Raw genomic sequence first — 14,024 nt, 5'->3', positions numbered from 1 at the left:
AAGAGAAATGCGAAGAAATGATTGACAACAATTACTTGTGTCAGAACACCCATATGAATGCATTAGATAACTTTCCACCTTGTGAAGTTCAACTAATCAGCCACAGCCAGAATGTTACTTCCTGTCATCCATTCCAGTTGAAGTTATCAACGCCTCAGGTTACCAAAGTTATCGATGGAAAATGGATCGTAACCATACCAAAACGACTTGTTAGTACCGCTGACTGTAATCATGACAAAACAACAATTCCATTATTTGGATCTTATTTAATCGAAGTACCTATCGATTGTAAATTACAAATACAATCGATTATATTGGAAAGTCACAAACCTAGCCAGTTAACATTCAATCAAGTTACACTGCCAAAACTTGAACTGTCTTTGATTACCAATAATCAATCAATGTACGAGCCACCGTCACTGGATCTTGACATAATCAATCTCAAAACTACCAATGAGTTAAAGGAAAATCTTCAACTTCAGAAGAAAACGCTTCAAGAAGCTACAACCAGTGTTTATGTGAATCGGGTTAGTTTGTGGACAATCGCGTTATATGTAGTTTTCGCGAGCCTAATAGTGTACTTCATTTACAAAAAAGTTGTAAAAAAGTGTAAAAAAGTGCCGGAAAATGTAAATCCCGAAAATGACATTTTTTGAAAAAGTGAAACCACATTTTTATGTTATGTGCTTTCATCTTAGAGGGGAGGAGTTACATTCCCACGATAATGTTAATTCTGCTTAGCTAGTTAAGTTCCCATGCTATTCGCCTATTTTATATTCCCATGCAAGCTCAGCAAATGCAAATGTATTAAATATAGGTTAAGCATGATTGTAGTTAGTTCTTTAGTACCATCCTTTGTATTCGCTTCTTGGCAAAATAATTTTTTTTTTAAAAAACCTAAATTTCATTTTTGAAATTCTAAGTCACTGCGGTTTCTAGCAACAGGAGACTCTTATACTAGCTTGCAATATTTATTCAGAATTTCTAAGCAATCTATTAGTGAGATAATTCCAGAAGTGTGTGCAGCGTTACTGGAGGTATTAAGAGAAAATGTTCAGGTGAGTAAGTTTAACAGATTGTGATAATATATTTAAGGTTCTTTAATAATTTGCCATTTTATTAATGAACATATCAGTGTAATTAATGCAACAAAATAGATCAGGGAGATAGGGCCGCTTGTACTAGATCTTGTAAGTGAGATCCGAAGTTGGATTCTTCTGATGAGGCAGTCCTTGCTGATGGTGAGAGAATTTCTTGATGTATGGGGACGGTAAAATTACTTGTTGCTGTTGTGGTGCCGGGAGAGTATACATTTTGCGAATAATCAGGTGGTTGTGAAGTAGATGTGGAATCGTACCCGTATGATAATGTAGGCGAAGTAATTGTATTTGGCTGAAATTGCTCGAAATTGGGTGTGTAAGAACATGATGGTACAGAGTATTGGGATGAACGGTTCAAGGATGTTGGATACGACGAAGTCTTGTTGGATTGAATAGGGTGACGTAGCGTGGTTCATAATGCCCTCTATCTGCACTAAACATAATGTTCATAATTGCTTGCTGTACACTGATTCTGGTCGTAGATGAATACTCAAGCTTCTTTCCTATAAATTTTCCAAAAATTTCGCACTCGGTTTCTTCTTTGCTTTTTGAAGCAGAGGCTTCAAGAATGTTGAAAGCCTTCTCTAATCTTTGTTCTTGGGCATTGCACTTTTTCGTTCTTTTCGGAATTGTGCCCGAAATATTACGAAGAGTTGACTGTTCCTGAGTATTGTTGCTAGGTGGATCGTCAAGAGATGGAGGCGGATCGTCAGTAGGTAGAGCTGCTGGATTTTCAGATTCCAAGCCATCATCGGGAATCTGCAATTAGCAATAATAGTTGTGATTAACAAAAAGCCTCAAGCTTGAAATTGAAACGCATAGATATTAATAAGATTTTCATCTTATGGGTTTTTCCGCAAAAATGTGAACCACTATCGACTATCTTTGATCATTTCTGCATTACATTTTTGAGGAAAAACTCCATATACATTTTTTCTTTCTAGTTATAAGCTGCTTACTAAACTTTTTTCCTTTTATAAAAAAATAGTTATAGTTTTCGCAGTAATCAATCATTTAACCACTACTTTCAAACCTTACTTATTTTGAAACTTATTTTTTAGGTGCCTACAACACAAAACGGATGGTTAACCATTGCTGAGCAGTTCGAGAAAATGTGGAACTTTCCGCATTGGCTGGGAGCTTTGGATGGCAAACATGTTGTTCTTCAATCTCCTATCAATAGCGGCAGCGAATATTTCAATTATAAAAGTACTTTTAGTATTGTCCTGTTTGCTGTGGTAGATGCCAATTATAACTTCTTGTACGCAAACGCTGGATGTCAAGGAAGAATTTCAGATGGTGGTGTTTTTAAACAGAGCCAACTTTACAAGAAATTAGAACAAAATTCATTGTGTTTTCCTCAAGCTGAACCTTTAAATGGAAGGCAAACAGACGTTCCTTATTTTTTTATCGGTGGTGAAGCTTTTGCTTTGTCTGAAAACCTCATAAAACCTTTTCCGGGGGTGCATTCTAAAGGATCCTTGAAAAGAGTATACAATTATCGTTTGTGTCGAGCACGCCGAGTTGTGGAAAATGTATTTGGCATTTCTTCAGCCGTTTTTCGAGTTCTTCGGAAGCCCCTACTACTGGAACCAGAAAAGGCCGAGCTAATAGTAATGACTGTAGTTCATTTACACAATTTTTTAAGAAGTTGTAATTCTATAAACATGTATACACCTCCCGGGACATTTGATACGGAAGTAGATGGCCACATTATTGAAGGCAGCTGGAGAAGGACCGCCAGCGATGAAGAAACGACTTCATTTCTTCCTCTTAGGAATGTTCCACGAAAATCGTGTAAAAGTGCCCAGGAAATTCGCGAAGAATTATCACAATATTTTCAAACTGAAAATCGCCTTGAATGGCAAGATGAATACGCGTAAAAATTCGAAAAAAACGTCAAATTCCTGCTCTACTTATACATATGGCTGTAAGAAATAAAAAAAAAAACATATTTCGACTTACCGTACTTAAAGTTGTTCGTGGTTTATTCTTATCGTGAAGAAACGTCAAACTTTTATAAGCAAACCAGCTACTTTGATAAATTTCATCAGTTCCTAGAAATAAGTAAAAGAATGAATTCATTACTGTTATAAAAACAATTAAATAAACCCACCTTTTCCAGTTCCAGTTCCAGTACTTTTTTTAATTTTTGCTCTCTCCCGCCGCAGAGATGAAAGCACGTTTGTGATTTTTCTCTTACATTCATCCACAGTTGTATCTAATTCTTCAGCTATATTTGTCCACGCATCATGTTTTTTTATTTTGTTTTAATATAATAGATGTTTTAAATTCCATAATAATTCATGTTTTTTGTACAACTCAATTAAAAACAGAATATTTTCGTCGGACCACTCCATGTCGCATGTACAACTGAATGTTGACTGAGCACTGACCAAATATCAAAACTGCACAGTGCACGTCCAGACTTGCATACGCCGTACCGCAACCACTCTTTTGATGTTTCGTCGAAATACCGACAAGCTCCGGAACGTGGCGCGCCGCGTTTCGCAACGCTTATCAGGTTCGCGGTGACGTTTTTTCCGACGTCCTCCAGACTGCTCGCGGTTCGGTTCGGCATGGCGTTCGATACGAGACGAGGTACAAGTATGTACCCGGCTTAAGGCTGGAACCCATGGGTCAACACTAGGCAGTTTATCCGTCAAGGCGGCGAAAAATCTTTCAATTTGGGCGGGTATTTCTGGAAAATTAAAATTGTGCCTTAGTTGAATCGGACTTGGAGGATTATTCAAGTTGGGGGAAAGAGGCTCGCGACGGGGTGAATCGGGGAGAGAAAAAGGAGATGGGGATCTTAAAGGTTCATCAGGATTTAGGTCGAGATCGGGATTAAGTATTTCAGGAGGAGGACTGGGTTGAGGAATAATTGGGTCGGGAGGAAGAGGCTCGCGACGGGGTGAATCGGGGAGATAAAAAGGAGATGGGGATCTTAAAGGTTCATCAGAATTTAGGTCGAGATCGGGATTAAGTATTTCAGGAGGAGGACTGGGTGGAGGAATAATTGGGTCGGGAGGAAGAGGCTCGCGACGAGGCGAATCGGGGAGATAAAAAGCCGATGGGGATCTTAAAGGTTCATCAGGATTTAGGTCGGGATTGGGATTAAGTATTAGGGGTTCAACTGGAACTGGATTAGGATGAACGACGGGTCGTTGGAAAGGAGCTAGAGGGGGAGGTTCATTTAAAAAGGGGGCAACAGGAGGGGGATTATTTAGGATTTGAGGGAGATTTGGCCGTTGGAAAGGGATGAGAGGCGGAGGATCATGTAGGATTTGGTGAGGGTTTTGAGGGACATTTGGGTGTTAAAGAGGGACAAGAAGCGGCGGATTATCTAGGATTTGGTAATGGTTTTGAGGGACATTTGGCCGTTGGAAAGGGATGAGAGGCGGAGGATCATGTAGGATTTGGTGAGGGTTTTGAGGGACATTTGGGTGTTAAAGAGGGACAAGAGGCGGAGGATTATTTAGGATTTGGTAATGGTTTTGAGGGACATTTGGGTGTTGGAAAGGGACAAGAGGCGGAGGATTATTTTGGATTTGGTAATGGTTTTGAGGGACATTTGGGCATTGGAGAGGGACAAGAAGCGGCGGATTATCTAGGATTTGGTAATGTTTTTGAGGGACATTTTTGAGTTGGAGAGGGACAAGAAGAGGAAGTTGATTAGGAATAGGGTTATTAAATAATTGTTGATACAAATCCACTAATTGCTGTCCTGCTCCTTCGATGTCAGCGGCTTCATCCACGTTATTCCACATTTGTAGCTGTCCCTCCATGCCTTGTACAAAGTGTACCGCTTGCCTAAACAGTGCATTTTTTAATATTTTTAATCCTTTTAAAATATAACTAAAGGTACTAGCCTCAAAAAATCTCCAGTTGTAAAACGTCCATCGGCCAATTTGTCCCATGCCTGCCTTATCCGTGCGTCGAAAAGTACATTCTTCTTGGCAACCCTGAAAACTTGCGGATGTCGCTCCAATTGACCTAGCTCCAATGTATACCAGAAATGTGAAAAACATTGTATTCAAAATTACCTATTAAGTCCCAGACACCAGGATGACCGGCTCACTGTTTAGCCGCCTGTGGTAAGCCTGCATCACGTTGTTCGTCCGATGCCTCTGTCCGTAAACGCTGAAATGTTGGGGGGTGACTCGTCCAATCCACTGTCGTCTGATGTAGTTCCTGAATTCGCCGAAAATTGGTTCCCGTTCCCGATCCTAATAACAGATAAAATTGTAAGTAGCTTAATCGCTCTTTATCAATATCCGTTATATGGACAGAACCTGTAACGAATTAAATGCATCTATAATCCTGTCCGCAGGTAGAAGTGCCAACGCGTAGTGCTTCCTCAGGTAAACTTTATGGGCTGCCTCCTCTTGAATTTGCCGGGTTACACCTAGTTCCTTTGCCTTGCGCATTAAAGCCTTACAAATAAAATAACCAGTGTTTTTAACATAATTTTTCTACAAACAGCAAATAATAACACCATTTATGCATACCAGGCAATAATGAAAAAAACAACCTTGTAGAGTCACATCTGGATATCTTGCCTTCACTGATTCGTATAGTCCCACTTCCTAGTCCGTAACGACAGTCCCTCGGATGCAGGTTGGAAAGGTCCTCGCGATGTAGTCAAATACTGCGTCATAGAGTGTCCTGGTCCGGTTAGCCATGAATACATGGACCAAGGGAAATGCCTATTTAAAAAACAGAAAATACTCAATAATAAAAGGTTTATGAAGTAGACACTAGGCCATCAGATAATACAGTATAATTAAATTTTTATCCAGAGCTTGTCAAAAATTCATTTTTGTTAAGCCTGAAGCCTCTAAAACTTTTCATAATTAACTCCTCTGTAGTTGCTGTGTTTCCAAGATCACAATATAGACTATAGAGAATAAAATTTGTTAATATTATAAACCCTGAAACCAACATACTATAAAAATCATATAGTTTAGTTAGATACAAAAACCAAAACCAAACAGCACTAGTAAGTACTGGCCGTCACTGCCGTCAGTACCGTACTGTCATGTGTCCCCTGTCAACAGAGTCAATAAATGGTACTCCCATTATTGTACTCCTAAGGGACAGGTTTTTCAATTTTGGCTTTAAATTTAATTAAATTTATAAACCATACATGCACCAATTTCGATTGACAAATTTACTGTTAAAATAGTGAATTTGTATCCAGCTATAATAATTATACTATAGAATATGGTACTAGTGGCAGTGATGTTGTAATAGGTGAAAGTGCTTTGACCTATATTTTACTTCAGAAATTAAAGGATTTAAAAGTTGCTTTTCTATGATCACAAGATCAAAATTAATATTATTTTTGTGTTTAAAATCTTTCAATTCATCAGTTACCTTGCACTGTGTAAAAAAGTGCTAATACATTACATTTACTGTACTGTAAAGGAAAAATATAAGCAATAAAGTAACATATTATATTTACTTGATGTGGTGTGGCAGACAGTTGTTTGACTAAGAATTTGTACCACCACTGGCTTTGTTGCTATTTGATAAAACAATGAACATGGCACAAACAGACGACACAAATCATATTCATGGTAAGTTGTTCATAATCCATAAAATCAATTATAAAAAAATAAAATATTTAACCAAAAATTTTATATCTAGCAAAAATTTTCTGTATGACAATGACAACATAACATGCCAGTGTGCTTATCTGTGAGTCTTGTAATACAGTGTATATTCCATGAAATTGATATCACAATATTATTCAGTCTTGTTGGGATATTAACATTTAGAATGTGACAAAAAATTGTATTTTATTATTTTTACCAGAATGCTGTTAAGTAATTTTTGATTTCATACAGAAAATTTTGTTTTTTTAAATTTTAAGAGTTATGTCACATTTCAAGCAAGGGTGAGTAATATTTTAGTAATATTATTATTAAACACAATTCAATTTAAAAAACTTAATGAAACTTACATGGTCCATGCATGTTCCAAAAATGGTTAGTATCTGGGAAAATCTTGGTCTTCTCGGTACAGCTTTAAAGGTGCCATCTATAAAGGTGTATTGGGAGTCCACGAAGTTCTGTAGAAAGTCGGCGTTTCCAAATATAATAGCTTCAGCGTCTCCAGCATTCACAGATCCTGAAAAAAACAAACCACTAGCACAGTTGCTGTATCTGGGCCACTCACCTGTATTCAAAATCTGGGACAACTCCGCTAGCGTTTGGGGAATGTGTGGTGTGTTAATCTGCCGCCATCTCCTCATTGAACGTCTGATGGAGTTGAATGTAACCAATTCAGCTCCTTCGACATTGCTGCAAGAAAAATCAGATTATTACTATATTTTTTTTCTTTATTTATAATATAAATAGCTATTTATGTAACCAGTTACGAAAAGATCGATTTTCACACAATAAGACATTTTCGAAACGTGTTACATACATAATTTTTTCTAATTTTGACCAAAAAGCGGTAAAAACCATCTTTTACAGTGATTTAACACAAATATTCACTTTCATAGCACCTTGTATAAACAGTGACAACGACATGTTATGATGGATGTCGCCCATATGTTTCTACGGAAATGCATAAAAACAGGGAGTGATGAAATGAACTTTTCATAACTAGTTACATAAAGTATCACTTTATGTAACTAGTTACATAAAGTAAAACGTTTTGTCACTCTAATCAGTTTTGAAAAGTGTCACTTTTTATGCCAAAATTAGAAAAAATATATTTTATGTACACCTACTTTAAGGCAATTCTATCATAAATGTTCTTGAGGTTTCCTCTCTCCACAGTACAGGCATTTCTTAGCTGAGTCCTCAAAAGTTGGGCTGCTGCTGCTCCGTCGACTCTTGGATGGTTGTGGTGGGGATTGATGTCCTGGAATTCTCCTTCGCCTTGTAGTTTTCCTGAAGCTGAGCATCCAGTGTGAGGGTATTGGCTACAGGTGTAGTACCTATACAAAGAAAACAATGGTTAATTTAATAATAGTTTGTGGCGGTTCTATGATTCTGAACCAATATTTGAGTACTCACCGATTACCATTATGATTTGCTCGTAATTTGTAGAAGTAGCCGTTATGGCAAAACCTTGGTCGCTTCCTCCTTGCTGGTTCCATGGCTCTGGGGGGATTCCTGAATCTAACTGAAAAAAATCTAGACAACAAATTATTAACAAATAAAAATAAAATTTCGATAAAATTCGATTAAATAGACTCTCTGTAAAAAAATAATAATCGCAAATCGTGTGGAATCGCTTTCAGATCGAAATCGTTGAGCAATTTTCATTGCTTTCAACAAAATGTGGCTTGGATGGTAATGGATAAAAAATCTATCACATCTATAAAGCTCGACAATTCGGAATAAAATGATCTATCCGTTTCCGTTACTTCAAACTGCAGGTCTTTTTTCTCCTACTCCTGCTGGATGCTTGAGGCAAAAAACCTGAAGTTAGTTACTTCTGGAAATGTTACCTTAACAGGGAATAGGGAATATGCATTCATAACCAAATGAACTAACAATAGAAAAATAAGATTTCAGGTATCAGGAAAAAAAACAGTTCGCTTCCATTAGTGATTTTTGTATTAAAAATTGTCCCATAATTTTCTAATAATTGATTTGGTGTTATGAATTCAATCATTTTTGAAATTGATGACGTTTTCCATTGATATGTTTATAGCGAAACTCGTATTGTGCTGCATTGTTTTAATGAAATTGTATAGAGCAGGACGGAAATACTCTAAACGATCACCAATAGAAAATGCTATTAGATTCGAGAGAAGAAGAATTAAAAAACAAGGATGCAAGCATGCAAGAAATTAGTAGGCTTTCTCTCCGATCATTTTTTAGGTGTCGGAACTGGAGTTTGGAGGGTGCTTTTAGCAATTAGCCGGTGCACATTGTTTTTATTGCCGGTTGCCGGTATAAACCGGAGTATACAACGTATGACCTCAGCAAATACATATATTTTTATTTTTAAGCTTATAACTTTATAGTAGCCGTTTCGTGAACGTAATGTAATTAATAATAGTCACTCTTCTGCCGTTTTATACTTTGGCAAGTAGGGCATAAAAAAAATAGTCGCTACTGTACTATTAACTATTAATTCACAGTTTTGCTACGCTTGGCATTTAAAGTTTCATACTCCGTCACATAAAGCAAAAGATACCATCATTTTTCTTCCTAAAACCGATTCTGCTACTTGGTCTCGATAATTTTTCTTCTAAAAAGTTTATTTGTCGTACATTTTGTCGTGTTGTTGGAAGGCCGTAGCAGGTAAACGGTTGATATTAGCACAAAACGGCTTGCATATGTTTCTATCTTACTTTTATGAACATTTGTCAAATTTTGCAGTATGACCTTTAGTATACACCAGAAATAGTTAAGATAGGAACATGCAAGCCATTTTGTTCTAACTCAGGAGCTCTGCTTAGGAGCTGCGATATTCCAAAATGTAAAAATGTCATTTTTTATACGTCAATATCTCGAAAACCGTTGCAGGTAGATATACATATTATGAATAAAAATAAAATATTATATAGTTATTATTTATGAAACATACTTGAAATCGTTAGCAGAATAAAGTGTCAATATATTATGTCAAATAAAATAAGTCAAATGGTTTCAAGATAACCCATATATCCATATAGGTTTAAAAAACCTTTTTCGTAAATATAAACAGTGGTTCAAATTGATTGTAATTCAAGAGTGAAAAGTATATTAAAAATAAACTCCAAAGTGTCATATAAACTGATGTAGTCAAAAAGTGCCCTCTCGCGGAGTTAGAGCACCTTAAAAGCGAACCACAAAACGTTTTTTTATTTTTTATTCCTAGACGAAAAAGTTTCTCAAATGACATTTGGCATGCATGTTCACCATTTTGAAGTAGTCATTTAGAATTGTTTTCAGTTTTTTAAAATAATGTGGACAAATACGGGGGCTGTTCAAAAAGTTTGACAGCTTTAAATTTCTTTAAGCTGTAATTTTAGATCGTTATGATGAGGCACATGTAGTAGCCCATACTTTTTCCTAATAAAAGTTTGTCTGAACATTTCTTTTCATTTTGCATAGTTTTTCAAATACCGTCATTTTTATACGCTAATCCATAATGAAAAAATTAATACCTGTCCAGATTATTTAAAAAAATTGAAAAAAAGAAAACGCCAAATGATTACTTCAAATAAATGATAATGATGATTCATATGAGTTTTATTTTAGTTCATTAATTAAGATAAAAGTTTTTTTTTCTTAGGGCATATACTTAGGGGCCGTTAGCTCCGAAAGGGGGCATTTTTCAACCATTGTTTATATGACACTTTGGCGTTTATTTTTTATGTACTTTCTACCCTTCAAGTATTCTACAATCAATTTGGACCACCCTGTAAGTGTCACATAATAAACTAAAACTATTTTTTGCTCTAAATTGGCGTTTCAAGTTGAGATCGTAGCGCCATTTGAAACGAAAATGTGGACCATTTATCTGGCATAATTAAATCACAGAAATTAAGTAGAGACATTTTACGCGCAGACGCAGAAAATACTACATTATTATTTTACTCATCAACTTATCACTATTTTCCCTCTCTCCTTCTCTTTGTTTTGTCTTTAACTTGTCAAGTGTCTATAAAAATAACGCTTCATGTTTTCATATACATCATATAATACAACTTACTCAACTCGCCGCACACAGATGGCGCTTTTGGAAAACACTGTAAATACATATACACAACACAAACTGTAAATACATTGAATGATGTAATCAAAAATCCCTGCGGAATTTTACAATTTCTTTCATTATTATTTAGTTATTTCATTCTTAATAGTCTTACTTACTTATTACTGAAAAGTAATAATTCTTAAAAAAGCAGTTACAACTTAGCGCTACTTGCATTGAATTTACAACAATACATAAGACCTAATATTGTTTCCAAAAAAAAGTCAAGTCAAGAATTCCTTTAAAAATTGTATCATAATTTAAAATTTTATATTTGTTTTAAACCAAACAATAAAAAAATATTTTTTTACATTGTGTAATCCTTACCTACATATAGATTTAGATTTATTTATTTGACAACATTATACATGAAATGTATGTGCAGCAAGTCAACAATACCAATAGCCTAAAATATAACATTAGCACTCATAAAACTTATACATCACACATATACCAATACAAAATTACATACAGAACAATTCTCACTTTTTTTTAAAAAACATAATTAAAATATTCCTGTTCCGAATAAAACGAAGCGTCAATAAAAACCTGCTTGACCGCCCTCTCAAAAGCACAACCCTCCAAGGCTTTAAAGCGATCAGGAAGCTTATTGTAAAATTTCAAGTTAGGGGAATTTTTAGCGGAAACTTGAAGTCGCCGGCGAGGTAAACGCAACAAACCAGCATTTCTGGTATTAAAGGAATGCACTTGAGAGTGCATAGTATAACGTGACTTATTCTTATGAATTTCAATTATACAGCCAAACATATATTCAGATGGAAATGATAAGATTTTTAAATCTTTAAAATGTTGTCTACAAGATTCTCTAGGTCCAAGCCTCAACATAGTTCGGATCGCTCTTTTTTGGAGCCGGAAAATTACAATAAAATGGGGAGAGCCACCCCAAAGAGTTATCCCATACTGCATTTTAGAGTGAAACAACGCGAAATATACACTTCTTAAAACATTTAGTTCCAATGTGTCCCTCAGACGTCGCAACATAAATATGACGGTAGAAAGCTTCTTGGAAAGGCATTCAATATGCACATTCCAACTCAAACGATCATCAATAGTGATTCCCAACAATGTAACGCTACTACCCTTAATCACGACGTCCGAAGTAGACACAATCAACTCTTGAGTTTTACTGTGATTCAAGATTAATTTATTATTAGAAAACCAAGACTCGACCCTTGCTTGCACCTCCCCAGAACGAGACAACAGCTCCGAGAGCGTAGCTCCGCCAGACATAACGGTCGTGTCGTCAGCGAACAGATAGCAGCTGGCTGGCCTTACATACTCTGAAAAATCATTGATGTAGATTATGAAAAGAAGAGGACCTAAAACTGATCCTTGAGGAACACCTCGCTTCAACGGCAAGACAGAGGACAGTCTCCCATTTGCCTCAACGCACTGAGAGCGGTCCAGCAGATAAGATTCAAAAAACCTAAGACAAGCAGGACTAAAACCTATCATTGTCAGTTTCTTCAACAGTAGGACGTGGTCAACGCAATCAAATGCTTTTGAGACGTCATAAAGAGACAACCGCACATGCTCACCCCTCTCAAGTCCCTCAACAACGCCAGATATTACAGCGCGCAACGCTTGCACAGTTGACCTCCCAGGTAGAAACCCAAACTGCTCCTCACAAAAGAACGACATCCCAAGCAGATAATCAAGAATCAAGTTTTTCAATATAATTTCAAATATTTTGCCAAATATGGGAATAATTGAAATCGGACGGTAATTATTTAAGTCAGACTTTGAACCCTTTTTAAATATAGGAATTACCCTGGCACACTTAAACATCATGGGAAAAACAGAGGTGGCCAGAGAAGTGTTGTATAGATGTGATAAGAGAGGTATCAAGAAACATTCAGTATTTTTGGCTATTGCGCTATTGAGACTATAAATATCTAAACACGAAGAGTCTTTCAACTTTGCAATGGCTTGGGATACCATTTCACCCGTTATGTAAGGAAAGTAGAAAGAACATTCACCAACCGACGCCCGCGTATCAGCTATGCGCCCCACCGCGTCCTGCCCAGAAAGATTATCTAACAGAACGTCAGTCATAGTGGCAAAGTGTAAGTTTATACTCTCACAATCCATCGCATCCAAATTACTACCCAATACATTTCTATTAAGCTCAAAGTTAATCAACTTCCAAGAAGCTTTATTTTTATTGTTAGACTGGCCAATAAAGATATTAAAGGTCGTTCGCCTAGCCATTGAGATTTCTTTATCATATTCACGTTTTAGCTGTTTGTAAATATCTGTACAATATGGGTCATTTTTTTTATCACAAAACATCTTTATTGTTGACAATAGATCGCGTTTGCCTCGAAGGGAATCGGAAAACCAGTTTACGGGGGCTTTACGATTATTACTAACCTCTCTTAAGGGAAAATGTTTTTGTACCAGATCTCCGTATGTATTACAAAGAAGAGAAGCCATATATTCAACATCACACGAACAGTAAAACGATCGCCAGTTAATGGCAGAAATAGATTCACTAAAACTACACATATTTTTCTGGTTAAACTTCCTACATAGCGTAGGTTTTGTAGGTGGTAACAAACCTTTATTCCATAAAAATGTCTGAGCTTTATGATCAGAAAGACACGGCTCCATGACCCCAACACTATATTCTGTTACCGAAATAGTAGTTAAAACATTATCCAAACATTTCGATGAGTTTCTTGTCGTTCTTGTAGATTCTGTAATGGTAACATGTACACCAAAAGAATCCAAGACACAAGTCAAAGAGGTTAAATTAGCGTATATCAAATGTACGGAGGGTGTCGAGTGTTTCTGTGGGTAGTAGCAGCCTCGCAGGAGGGTCCAGTGACACCCAGAGCCCTTGGGATACAATCAACACAATCCTAGAGGAAGGAGATATGGTGGTATCTGACAATGAAGAACCCTTAGAATGCATAGTGACAGTGACAGAGACAGCTCCCACTCCAAAAAGACTATTGGAATCTGACTCCTCCCTCCAGAGAAATAAGGTTCCAAAAAAATCACCCCAGGAGGAAATGTGCCAGACTCTAACAAGCACGGTACAGAAATTTGCAGAACAATGTACTGGCCAGTATGACCCAGATATTCACTGGGTAAAGAGTCTTGCTGCAGACATGAAGGTGTTGTCTGCAGCCCAAAAAATTAGTTTTAAAACAAAAGTCTACCAATTACTGGGAGATACTTTGAATA

The 14,024-nt window shown here is 36.6% G+C and overlaps 1 protein-coding gene across 1 annotated transcript; it reads right to left on the bottom strand.

The window, feature by feature from the left end:
• Positions 1-1,082: 1,082 nt before the first annotated feature.
• LOC145738110 (uncharacterized) lies at positions 1,083-12,287 on the bottom strand. The gene is given in 11 exon segments (XM_081992972.1): positions 1,083-1,859; positions 3,066-3,157; positions 3,217-3,333; positions 3,538-4,278; positions 5,182-5,329; positions 5,396-5,536; positions 5,612-5,809; positions 7,069-7,408; positions 7,846-8,065; positions 8,135-8,243; positions 11,859-12,287. Coding segments are annotated over 11 exon segments (2,940 nt in total). The 3' UTR covers positions 1,083-1,454.
• Positions 12,288-14,024: the final 1,737 nt, after the last annotated feature.

The sequence above is a fragment of the Ips typographus genome, linkage group LG15, assembly GCF_016097725.1.
Source record: "Ips typographus isolate SLU linkage group LG15, UJ_Ityp_2.0, whole genome shotgun sequence".
In the NCBI taxonomy this organism is placed as follows: Eukaryota; Metazoa; Arthropoda; class Insecta; order Coleoptera; family Curculionidae; genus Ips; species Ips typographus.
The sequence above is the reverse complement of the archived record's forward strand: the minus strand, read 5'-3'. Positions and strand labels throughout refer to the sequence as shown.